Raw genomic sequence first — 13,247 nt, forward strand, 5'->3', positions numbered from 1 at the left:
TGGGAGGTCTCCTTAAGGGAGAACATCTTGGTTGTATCTTGGGAAATGTGTTATATAAAACCCATAGTAACAAGAGATATGATTTTGCTCATGTGAGGGTGAAATTTTTTTGTAAGGACAACTAATAGTCAAAAAAAAAAAAAAAAATGATTGTGAGAGCAACTAAGAGTTGAAAAAAAATAAATTGTGGGGGTAATAGTGGCAGATTTTTTTTTATTCGTCGCTAAAATTTATCACAATAACTCATTAATTCATAGACTTTGAAAATTCATGAGAGGGGCAAGTGCCCCCTCTGCAAATCCACCCCTGCCAGGAGCTTTGGCCAAGTGTAGGCGATTAAATCTTTAAGAACAAGTATTGAATATGTCTCTCATTCATTGCTTTCGGCATATACACGTATGTTCTATATAATTATAATAGTCTAATAAAAAATACAATATGTGCAATTGTGATCGGGGATGGCAGATTTTAACTTCTACTTCCAACCAATAACCTGACGCTCCTCCTAATTCACTCAGACTTGGGACGGGCAAGTGACTTGGACCTTAGCACTAGCTTGATATATATCGCTATGTATTTTTCTTTTATGAAACCACTTTGGAACTCAAAGTGAATATGAATGGCTTCCTAACATCTTCTCCATAAGAATGTTAGTGGTAACTTTTCTCAATGCATTATAATAGGGGTGTCAATGGGTCAGCTCCACGTATACCCAAAATCAAACCCTAAATAAAATCTTGGTTCTGATTCCTATTGATTTTGGTTTAAGGTATGAGATCCTTGGAACCATAACCGACCTAAAAAATACCTGATACCCATCAGATTCTTGTTGGATACCCACTAAGATGGATTGTATTTTTTTGAATGAAAAAAATTCAAATATTGACAATTATTTATAAATGTAGCAATATATCTAGTAACTCCTCGATTGAAAGTCAAGATAAACAATAGATTCTTCAAGCAAATCAAACTTTTGAAAATAAAATCATAGAAAATTATAATATGAACCATTTATTTGTTGTTGAAATTTTCTAAAAATTTCAATAATAAATGGGACTACATTTATTTATATTTTAATTTTATTTCTACTACATTTACTTTAAGATATCTCTTTGTAAGTATTTAATTGTGCTACTAATTTTGTTATTAATGTATTATTCGGATATCCGAAGGAAACCTATTCTTATAGGGTCCTTGAGATGGTTACTTAGAAACAAACCCAAAAAATGATCAGATCCATATTGATAGACCCAAAACCAACTAATCGATTTTGGATACATCGGATAACCGAGTAATTGGGCATCTGTCGACACCCTTGCTTTATACAGATTGTCACGGGTGGGATCTTCTCGATTATTATAAAACATGTCATAATCTTGTTGTACATGAACTTATAATATCTAAATTCATGATTATCAACTAATATTCTTCTAATTTCATGATTATTCAATTATGAATCTTATTTTATGTAAAATATATTATATTACTTTAAATTATGGAATTAGTTAAAGCTAATCAATCTTTTATTTTCCAATAATTTAATCTGGATAGAATACAGTGGTGTTCCAAGGTGACAAATATCAATAAGATTAATTGATTGTGTGGCGCTGTTTGTACGGTACCATACTTTTCTTTAGCTTTATTGGGGTTGAATTCAACCTTGGAAGGATGTCTTCTTCTACCTGTAAAACCTCTTTTTTAAAGGAATCTGTGCCTACGTGTGCGATTAGCCATCACTTTTTTCTTTTTTTTTTGTCTTTGAGTCATGTTTCCATTCCTCGTGAACAGCTGTGGGTGCAAGTGCAAACACACAAAATGATTTAAAAAGATAAAGAAAAAAGCAAGTTTTCCATCATTATCATCATAATATCATTATTATTGTGAGAAAGGGAAACTAATGTTAGGCTTCACGACCATTTAAAGCAAAAACTAAAAGGAACATCTCTCTCATACTCTCACCTACCCTTCGACCTCCCTTTATCTTAAATAAATAATCCCCACATCATCTTGAGATCATGTTTATCACTAATCACCTCCAAGTCTCAAGTCTCTCTCTTTCATGCGCGCGTGCACACACACACAACTTGACAACTTGAGTCGTTTTTTCTTTTAAACACTAGAGTGGCATACGAAGGGGACGGAGTGTTGTGCGGAAGAAATTAATACCCTACAATTGAGATGACGAACACACAAGCAAATATGCAAAAGAGAAAGAACACCACAAAATCAATACAAGAGATAAGACTTACATGGTTTGGAAAAATTGCCTATGTCCACGGGCGGCGATGAAAGTTTCTTATTGATGAAATCAAGAAAAACATCCTCACGTTTTCAATGTATTTTCTAATACCAAAAATACCCTTAGAAGTTGTATGGAGGCCAAAAATATTATGAGGCAAACTCGGGGTGAATCCGAGTCCTGCATACCTCCACCAAAGTAACCTAAGGTTTAGGCCAAAACTAACACAGATGACTTATTTTATGGTAATTTTAAGAGAATGGGTAGTTTACATGGACTCAATTTCATCAAAAGTCATGAAGAGCCTACAAGCTGTAAAATTACATCTCTGCTTATAATATCACAAACCCATCACCTTCTCCTTTTCCTTCAAAAACAATTGTTACAGAGGTGGGACTAAAGCCAAATGACATTTTGTGGTGGGTCAAACAAATATACAGCTTATGTGTGTGTGGACCTAGTGAGAAAGGATCAAGGTCACAAATTCCACTAAATTACAAATCAACAGCATCAACTGGTAGGGATGTTGTCCTGTGAAGAGAGTGTGGAAGCAATGCTTCCTCATAGAAACTCTTGGCAGTAAACATGTGTTCTGGAGTAGACGATTTGGAGGTCGCCTCACAATGTCGGACCCTTTGGGTCTCCGAATTGGGGCAGCTATTCTGAACATGAGTAAAGTAAGAAGAAAAACACCTCTCTGAAGCAAAGTGTTTTGAGAGTTCATTGCTCTCCCTTTGTACAGAGGTCGATGTCGCGGAACATGCAACCATGTTTTCTATCTTTTGTTCCCTATCGCCAGATTCTCGATATCGAATTGGGTCTTTTGATTTTGCTCCTAATTGCTGATCCTTAAGCTCCCTTAGTTTTATTTGATACATGGCTTTGAGCCATCTCATCTCTTGCCTAGTCCCATTCTCATTTTCATCCGATGAAGCACAAACCGATGAGGGAATGGTGAGGGAAGAGTGGCAACCTGGTAAGCGTAGCACACTATTTCTTGCATTGGGTTCAATGTGATTGGCCACGGCGATCACATTCTTATCAATTACACTTTCGTCCTTGGCACACTTTGGGCAATCCAATTGTTCGAGCCTTTCATCAAAGTGGGGTTCGCTTGAAACTTCCGAACATAACTTGGGACTTTCTTGCTGAGCCCAAACATCTGTATATTGAATACCATCAGATTGGCTTGAAACCATGGGTGCTCCATCTGTCACACATTGTTCCGATTCTTCTACTTGATATGTGATCTCTTCGAACCTACCGTGCATAGCAGTACATCCATGCCGTGAACATGGAAGAACTTCAACATTCTTGTTACTTGGACTATTTAAGGATAGATAGTCCATAAGGGAATCATTGGTGGTACAATTTTGACATAAACTTGCACTTTCGAAGCGTGCGATTTCCTCTAAGCCTGGACCAGGATTCCATTCGGGTACCAAGGAAGCGATCTCACCGTCGATCATATCTGCTATCTTAATCACATCTTGATCAAGTATGTCCAGCTCTGCAACCATTTCAGTTGCAACACTCAACGCTGTATCAGTTTCAATGTTGAAAGGAAAGTAGATGTTACGTATGTGCTCTGCAGGGAGAATTGTAGTACCTTTGACATGGTTAAAAAGAAAATACTAAATCTCAAGATTGTCAATTAAGAATACAAATGAAAGATTTTAGATCTCTAACCTTCTTTATCTGCAATTCTAATTCGTAAAAAAATGTGCCCATCTTCTTTCCTCCTTCCCTCTATCGTGATGTCCACACTCGGAGAATGTTCATGATCGTCATGGTACGTGAACAATTCAATTCCATCTGTTTCAATCTCGACCGGATGAAACCCCCACCCATAATCAAATTCAAGATCTAGACCAAGTTCAACATCATTGGAGTCCTCATTGATCAAGGAACCATTACTGAGATGGAGTTGAAGGAGAGGCTGTGTTAGGAGATGTCCCATCCCATCTACGTCTGTCGAATACCCTATTGAACTCCAATTGGCTCCATAATCATCAATTTGGAGAAAAGGGTCCTTCAACAATTCCCTTGCGGGGAGCCTCAGAGACACCGTGGCTAAGCATTTCTCTACGAATTCTCTCACTTCGGGATCCTTTACTTTGTATAGAGCATTGGGTTTCTTCCCCTATGTTGAGAGACACAAAACATGTTAAAATTGCATAGAGACCAAAGACAAAAACTAGTGTGATCGAAAGATGGGAGAGTTCTTACAGAGATAACTTTCTTGTAGATCTGAGCAGGATGTGTGCACTCACTATAGGGATAATCAAAGGTCACCATTTCCAAAATACACATACCAAATGAATAAATATCAACTAATTCATTGTATTCCTCTTCATACACCTCTGGGGCCATGAACTCTGGTGTGCCTAAGATGGGAAATTTAAAAAAAATAAATAATTAAAACTTAGAACCAAATCTGTTTTGCTTAACCGATTCAATCAAATATAAAGAACAATTGAAAACAGATTCTGATTGTTGTATTTATAAAAATGCACAAATCACATATAGGTATGATCTAGTGATGAAATTACAAGGAATTTGAAACAAATACACTCACCAACACAATGGGCTGCATGGGATTTTCGAAGAATTGCGGCGAGACCAAGATCGCCGATCTTCACTTCTCCTTGATTCCCATTGATAAAGATGTTGTCACACTTGAGATCTCTATGGATCACTGGAGGGTCATGGCTGTGAAGATAGAGAAGCCCTTTCAAGATCTGCCTACACCAATGCTTTATTGCTCTAATGTTAACTCTCTTATGCTTCTCCCTATATCTATAACAAAAATTAAAGGAAACCCAAACCATAATACTTAAAATCTCAGTGGCCCATATCTTCAGATCAACAAATAAAAAAATAAAAAAACGGAAACAAAATCAGAAAACCATGAAAATCTTAAGTACTTACTGTCTGAGAGTCCCAGAGGTGAACAACTCAGTCACAAAGTTTAAGTTTCTGTTTCCAATATCAACCCAAGAAGTGTAGAATTTCATTATGTTCTTATGTTTCAAGGTCTTAAGGAGATGTATTTCACAGTAGAGCCTCTCAAGATCTTCAGGGCTTTGCAGGAAATCATAAAGCTTGACTTGATTCCAAGCAACTTCAATCCCTTCAAACTCATCAAAGGCTCTGTAACTGTATCAATCAAAAACAATAAACAAAGATCCACCAACAAAACAACAAAATTAACAAATACCCATTTAAAAATAACTAACAAAAAGTCCTAAAAGTTTCAAATTTTGCAGATATCTGAAATGGGTTGGAAGAAAATATGGAAACTGAGGCCTCTTACACTGTTTTTGAAGCCCCTTTGCCAAGGATTTCATTGTACTGCAACAACAAAAGAAATAAAATAAAATAAAACCCAAAACAGACTCAGAAAAAAGAATAAAAACTACATAAAGAGATGAGACTATTAGAAGCAAAAGAGGTTGTAGTTGTGTGAAGTGTAATGTGTACCCTCCCATATCTTTCAGTTGGATCAACTTCAACAAATTCACAGAAATCTGGGTCAAGAGGTGTAAGACCATTCATTCTCTGTTTCAATTGGTTATGAATTTAAGATTATTTCCATCTTTAATGTTTCTTCTTTTCTTTTGTGAGAGATTGGAAGAAAGAGAGAGAGAGAGATGATCAATTAGTAATCATCAAAGACAGATGAAAAGTAGGAAATATAGTAGAAATCAGATGGAGAGTTGGTTTTCCAATTATACAGAGAGGCGGTGAAATTTTTTGATATCTCTTTAACTATAAAAAAAAAGGATCCAAATAGATACAAAGTCCCCACGTGTAATGCGACCCTGATTTAATCTTCTCATGTACACGTGTCATTTCCTGACTTAAAGACATCATGTCTTGTAATCTTAAAAGAGATCAAAAGTATTCTCATTGAAGATAGGATCCTCTTGGCCTGCAACAGTTAACTAGACAGAGAACACATTCATAATCTCTAGCTATATTTTCTGTAATTTTACATATTAGATATTAATATTTATTTTTTTCTTAATCAATATTTTTTTCCCTTTTAATGCTAATATATGGATTCCAGATAGAGAAACCCTTTCCTTAATAAGATAATGAGAAAAAAAAAGGCCTTCCTAAGTCTCAACCACCATAAAAAAGCCCTAAAGATACGAAAAAAAGACCTCAAGATTTGTTAAGCATCTCAAGGATTAATTTGACAAATCTTAAATTATTATTTTTTACGATGGATAAGACTTAACAAGGGCTTTTATTTCTCATTATCTTAATAAGGCTAGTCGAACTCTTCTACGTATGGATAACCTAATAGATATGTACCTTCTCAATCTTTATTTCTCCACCTGTATTACTTGTGGACCGTGGCCTAAACCAAATCAGTGAACCCATAAAGCCACTTTAAATTTACGAAGTTATGGATGAGAGATTTTGAAATTATAATGATAGTAAACATTCAAAAATATTTATCAAATTACATTTTTTTTTTTTTTCTGTTTTGATAATTATTTATTCTTTTAAAAGAATAAGATATGACGGCAAATTTAGTATATCTCTAAATTAATAGGATATTTTAGAAACAATCCCTTGTGAAATTGGTGTTATTAGGTTTACTTCCTTGTAATATGCAAGATTAGGTTTACTCTCTTGACTGTAAGTCTACGTTACAATTTTTTTGTTTGTCATTATGATGGTTCATACAAACGTGTTCATCTTTGATCTCTATTAATTTGGTGAACTTCTATGTTAGAGAATAAGATGTCATGTATTAATGTACATGAGAAACACTATGTCATTGTTAGCATATGTAATGAAGAATGATATATTTAGAACATAATAATTAGGATATATTAGGAAGTATTGATAAATTGGAATATTGGTATTAGGCTAACTTCCATATCTTGGTAATTGATGTAATATTTATAAATCCCATATTCGGATTTATGTAATATTCAACTAAGACTTGTAATAAAGCACTTATTCTTCATTATATGTTGTCATACTAACTTTTATTTATAACACACCACAATGTACTACCCACTAACTTTTGAGTGTAACACACTCCTTGAACATCATGCCAATGAATATTAAGCACAAAGGTTGAACTAAGGGTGGCAATTCTAACATTACTTGCTAACACGATCCGAAAAATAGTACGAAGTTAATGGGTTTGGGTTGAGCCTAATCTTGTTGAACCGTTCAACATGCTTATTAAATAGACCGAATTAAAATTAAGGAAATCAACTCATTTTAATGCATTTAATTATCGTGTCATTAATATTTCAGGTTGACCCGCGTATAACCCATCTCGTATAAGTTATTTAATAGTTTTAATATGTGATTTTTATTCGTGGAACACTATTTATGTTTTCTGATACTTAATTTATATTAATAATATATAGTTTGGTAGATACGTGTTATAATCATATTCGCATTGTAATCAAGTTTATGTTTGTGTTTGGGCCATAATCGTGTTCTTGCTTGAATCACGATCATGTCGTGTTCACGGATTATACGTGCCAACCAGAACATGACACAGAGAAAGATGTTTTCTAAATGGGTTACACGGGTCTTGTCATGTTACTTATTTAGTAAACGAGTTGGGTTTGGATTTAAAGTTTTGACAAGATTATTAAATGGTTCAGGTTGGGTAAGCTTACATAATAACCTTACCCTGAACATGAAACAAAGACGACTTGAACCATTGCCACCAATGGTGTTGACTCGTCTAACCTATTTATTAAATGGGTTGAGTTTAGGTTAGGGACATCAACCTATCTAACCCATTTAACACATTTATTAGTTATCATGTCACTAATGTTTCAGGTTGACTCTCATACAACATGACCCAAATAACCTAGTTAATAGTTTTTTTTTTTTTTTTTTTTTTTTTTTTTTGGGGGGGGGGGGGGGGGTTGGAACCATTGTTAGCAATCTGCCGTTTAATTTTTGAAAATTTCATGAAATTTTCATTTTTTACATTCACTGATTTTAAGTTTGAAAAGAATAAAACACTTTTTAAGTTTGAAATCTGCCGTTTAATTTTTGAAATTTTCATTTTTTACATTGAATTGATAATTCACTGATTTTAAGTTTGAAAATAATAAAACACTTTTTTTTGAGAATTTTTATAAAACTCAGTGAAAAAAAAAAAAATACTACTATAACTTGTACGTTGCAAAATGTAAACTTATAAGTTGTGACGTTTAATACAAGTCGATTTAAAGTGGTCATGCTTGAAAATTTTAGACAAATCCACTTTTTTACATGACAAATGTCCATGTTATCTTTAAAAAATAATGACATGACCCTCTACTTTTATTTGAGATTACACCTTAATTTTTTTCAAATTAATGATTTGTTCCTTGACTTTAGTCTTCTTTTAAAAATCAATGGAACAATAGCCTCAATGTCCTTATTATCATCACCATCATTAGTACCATCACCATTAATACCACCAATTTCATCGTTGCCATCACTATCATATGGTGATTTTTTTGAAATGAAATGGATAATACACGTATGAAGCATTTTTTCATTTATCAAATTTTTGGCCTAATTTTAGACCGGATTTTTGCAGTCCAAAATTGAATAGAACACGATTTTTTCACGAATCAAATTTTTGTCGTATTCTGAATTGCTAACAAGGGGTGGAACTCTATTTATGTTTTGTGGTATTGAATTTATGTTAATAATAGGTTGGTAAATACGGGTTATAATCATGTGCAGGCCGTAATTGCATTTATGTTGGTGTTTTGATCCTAAACATATTCGTGCTTGAGTCATTATCGTGCTGTGTTTATGGATTATTCGTGCTGACCTAAACATGACATAAACCAATATGTTTACTAAATGGGATACATGGATTTTATGGCGTTATTTATTTAATAAACGATTCGAGTTTGAATTTAAGGTTTTGACACAATTATTATACAGGTTGGATTCAGGTTGAATAAATTTCTAGAATACCCTTATCCAATTAAGCAAGTTGGATCCATGCTCCTTTGCAATAATTACCACCACTGTGCCTTTTCACATTACTCACTACAATTTTGCGTTTAAAACTCTTAGTTCAAGGGTTTTAGAACAAGCAAGTAGAAAGTGTCTCTTTCACACTCCTCTTTGATTTGTGTGGGAAGATAAGAGAAAACTAAATCCCACTCGTGTCCATGGTTTTAAAATTCGGTTTCGCGTCTCATTTTATCCATGTTAGATTCTGAGTCGTCTTAAATAAGTTTTTCAATATATTTGAGACGTCTCATTCAAAAATGAGAAAAATGAAGGTGGGATTTTAAATCTCGTTTGAAAAATTGACTTGTCCGTCCGTCTCATCCCATTCCTAATACCGAGATGACTTAGGTGATACGTTTTGATCTCAGAGTTTTGAAATCATGCTTGTGTCTTGTTAGGTTTCTTTTTATGGGATAACACGTTTTTATCCAAATTAGCTCAAATAAATCAAAGTCCTGTCCCAGTGATCAATCTTCCTACCCTAAGCTTAGAAAGCCTTCCTCAAGTGAAAAAAAAAAAGAAGAAAAAAGGATCCCAATACCGGTATCATTTTACAATCTAATAAATTATATGTAATAAGTAAAAAAATGGTGTGTAAATAAAAAAATCTTTTAATTTGAGAGATGTTATAAAACTTGCTGGCTGAGCTTGAGAACGTAACATTAGGGTGCACTTCGTTTCAACAAAACCTCCAAATAAATGTGTATTTACGGCTAAAATGCTGTAACCAAATAATTTTTTTAGACATTAAAGGGTCACTTTCGTCATTTAAACATAAGCTATGAGATGACAAAGAAGTGGCTGAGAGTTTTTTGCTGACGTCTATTTTGTGGTTGTTCGTTGAGTTGATTGGGTTGGTTTTTTTCCTTGGATTACGCGCACACGATTAAGTCCACGATATAGACTTTTAATCTACGCCAGCATGCCACGTGGCATAGATCGATTTTGTTTCTATGCGTCGGATCATATGTGGTATACAGCCAAAGCACCTGGTTACATCCCACACTTCGCCCTAGGGTGGTGATTGGTGAGTTCAAAATTCTAATGGATGAAGAATCCAAAATCGATGAAAATAGGTATTTTTGTAAATTAAGTATTAACTTAGGAGTAATGCTGGGGTAACATTGTGATTTACTTATATTCTCAGATTTCTAACGTGAACGTGCGCACATAACCGTAGATTCTTTTTACTTGTATCTTTAGGAAACACATCTATGACTATCACATCAATACAGTGAAAAAAAAGTCCCTCCATATTTTCTTAACTTATGCGCATGCAATAATAAGATATTTACTCTCTCATTATTTATAATTTTAATATTTTTATACCACATATTCACCTTAATAGTTATAATTAGGATAAATTACAATTTTGCAAGTTGAATATGAAGAAATTTCGATTCTAATTTTCTGACTCACTAATTATTTTAATTTCCAAAACATAAAAATTCAGATAGCATGTTTTTCAAAATGATGATCTCGTTGGTTTAAAGTAACGAGATCACTATGAATTTGTGAGATCGTTGCTTTTATAACCAACAAAATTGTCACTTTGAAAAAATAAATCAGCAATCTTGCTATGTTAAAACCAACGAGATTGTCCCTTTGAAAAACGTGCGATCTTGGTCTTCATGTTTTGAAAATCAAAATGAGCAGTTAGTCAGAATGAAAATTTCATGAAAAATTGATCACATTTGAAAATTTTCTCTATAATCTCCAATCAATGAAATCTAACATCTCTCTCTCCCTCATATTTTTTGTTTTGAAATATGAAAAGAGTAACATACCCTTGTATAGAAGGTGTCAAAATTCTCAATGTACATCCAAATCTCTCTTTTTCTTTTTTTGTTAAATCTATATATATATATATATATCATCAATAAAGTACAGAATATGGAAGCCATACACTCTATCTATTTTTTTAAATATTCTCCTTAGGAGATTTATCAAATCTAATTTAAAATATGTTTTGTGATGTACTCAATATCTTTTCATCAAACTAGAGACAAGAATTAAATTTAGAATCATGATAATCTAACTTACCCACGTGACATACTCAATTGACACCCCCGATGTGATATGTTCAGGAACATAGATTTGTATGTCTCAAGATACAAAACTGCCCTTCCCCATACAAAGTGTATCCCGAGAAAACAATGTATCCCAAGGAGTACAGATCTACGATTCCCAAACATGTCACGCGAGGGGTGTTGATGTTTTTAATATTGAAAGTGAAACAAAATAAAAGGAGAATCTTATCAACAACATTTAGACTCCTCTCCACTTACACAATCTCACCTAAATAGAAAATCTTTGGAAATTTTTTTCTCCGAATCCGACAATTTGCACGAAAAATACTAAATCTCTCATGTGTGATGTTATGTACATATTCATATATATAGTAGTAGGTAGCACATAGCACGTGCAAATTGGAAGATTGTTCAGGTGATGTGAATGATACCATAATTTATATGGAAATGAGGTGGTTGTTAGGTTATCACCTTTGGAATAAAGAGAAATTAATTTGCTGATTTAATAATTTGGAGGCGAGCTCTTTTTCAATAAAAAACAAAGACATGTGGCAGATCTCTTGAACTAATTTATCTCACCTAAAATGTGGAAAATAGTGTTTTCTATATTGCCTCATTCTTTAAGAAGATAAATTATTTATCATTTTTTTCTTCTTAAAATTATGTTTTATTCTCAACAAAAGTGAAATTCACACCATTAATTAACTCTTGTTCTGATTTGTGGAGTCTAATGGTATTGGTCAGAGAAGAATATTATTCATCATTTAATACAAGAGTATTGGTTATGAAGAAATTTTTTCAAGGGTGTTTTTATAATTTTATTAGTTTATATAAACTTTGAGTTAGATTTTTCTGGAGGATGTATATATAGGGTCTTGTTAACGTGTGCCCTTAGGGTACACCTTAAATTGTAATAAATACATTTTGAAAATTAGAATTTAAGGGTATCTTGGTAATACATAATTTCTTCAAGGTCATTTTCAGTACAAAATCCAATTTTCAAAGTGTATTTAGGGCACACGTTAACAAAATCCATATATACAGGGAATACTACGTCCAAGACCTCATGAGAACGTTATCATTCGCCAACACTTTCACTTTCACTTTCAAAAAATACCCTTATCCATTTTATCTTTTTGTAAAAAAAATAAGGACATCTTGATCTGTTATATAACAAATGCATTTATTATGTTTTTAATAAATACATTTATTATGTTGACATTAATTGTAAATAAAATATTTAAATTTAAAGACTTAAATGTAGTTAACATTTATTATGTAAAAAAACATTTATTATAAAAAAAAAAATCAAGATGTCTTTGCTTTTTTCACTAAAAGACAAAATTAATAGAGATATCTGACAAAAAAGATAGAATTATCAAAAGAACATAGATTGGCGGGATGAAAGCATATAACAACTTGCTATTCATAACACAAGAGATGGACTTATATAGAATTGTATCTTTAACAAATCATCATCAATAAACTCTCATCCTAAAATTTGTGTCGGTTGATTGAGTATTGTTCTCAATGAAGGATCAAATTTCATGCAAAGAGTTTTGAGGATGTACCAATAGTGACTTCATCTCCATTTTGAATGCTACATACACAAACCTAGCCCTAGAAATATTGTCACAAAGAAAAACTTGATTGGTCCATACTAGTGAGAAAGGAGGGACCCACAATCCTATAAGACATCCATGATCCTATAAATCTAGTTAGGTCCAGCCATGATCCTAAATCAAACAATTATGTCAGTTTGGTGGGCCTTCCATTTGCCATTGTAGTTAGGTTTTGTTACAAGTAGCTCATAATTGAAGGCAAGCTAGGACTTTCCATGTCAAAAGGGTTTGGCAAGAGTACCAGTGTTCCTGTAAAGCCAAAGTGCTACTTGGGACCCTTTAAAAAGAACCTTTTTTGGGTTCAACTAAGACCCAATCATCTAGTTCAAGATACTGTAACCAAAC

General features: G+C 33.3%; 1 protein-coding gene across 4 annotated transcripts; it reads right to left on the reverse strand.

Moving 5' to 3' along the window:
• Window positions 1–2,448: 2,448 nt before the first annotated feature.
• Window positions 2,449–5,956, reverse strand: LOC147383180 (putative serine/threonine-protein kinase WNK9). Of its 4 annotated transcripts, none has more exons than XM_086427721.1 (7): window positions 5,723–5,956; window positions 5,556–5,593; window positions 5,171–5,398; window positions 4,818–5,038; window positions 4,469–4,626; window positions 3,929–4,382; window positions 2,449–3,827 (listed from the first exon to the last, which is right to left on the reverse strand). In XM_086427721.1, the coding sequence occupies exons 1-7, from the start codon at window positions 5,795–5,797 to the stop codon at window positions 2,734–2,736; spliced, it is 2,268 nt and encodes a 755-aa protein (XP_086283847.1). In that variant the 5' UTR covers window positions 5,798–5,956; the 3' UTR covers window positions 2,449–2,733. The 4 variants fall into 4 exon arrangements, with proteins under 4 accessions (XP_086283847.1, XP_086283846.1, XP_086283849.1 ...); XM_086427720.1 differs by having other exon boundaries at window positions 2,449–3,848; XM_086427723.1 differs by having other exon boundaries at window positions 2,449–3,848; window positions 4,818–4,951; window positions 5,723–5,954.
• Window positions 5,957–13,247: the final 7,291 nt, after the last annotated feature.

The sequence above is a fragment of the Akebia trifoliata genome, chromosome 16, assembly GCF_017979445.1.
Source record: "Akebia trifoliata isolate Shusen 1 chromosome 16, ASM1797944v1, whole genome shotgun sequence".
NCBI classification, from domain to species: Eukaryota; Viridiplantae; Streptophyta; class Magnoliopsida; order Ranunculales; family Lardizabalaceae; genus Akebia; species Akebia trifoliata.

Bases quoted from the DNA above. Each gene is read 5' to 3' on its own strand.
- LOC147383180 (XM_086427720.1), bottom strand. From the start codon at position 5,797: ATGAATGGTCTTACACCTCTTGACCCAGATTTCTGTGAATTTGTTGAA. The intron at 5,594-5,722 runs GTACACATTACA...TTGTTGTTGCAG, and splicing joins CAACTGAAAGATATGGGAGG to TACAATGAAATCCTTGGCAA. The intron at 4,627-4,817 runs GTGAGTGTATTT...TTCCCATCTTAG, and splicing joins CCATGCAGCCCATTGTGTTG to GCACACCAGAGTTCATGGCC.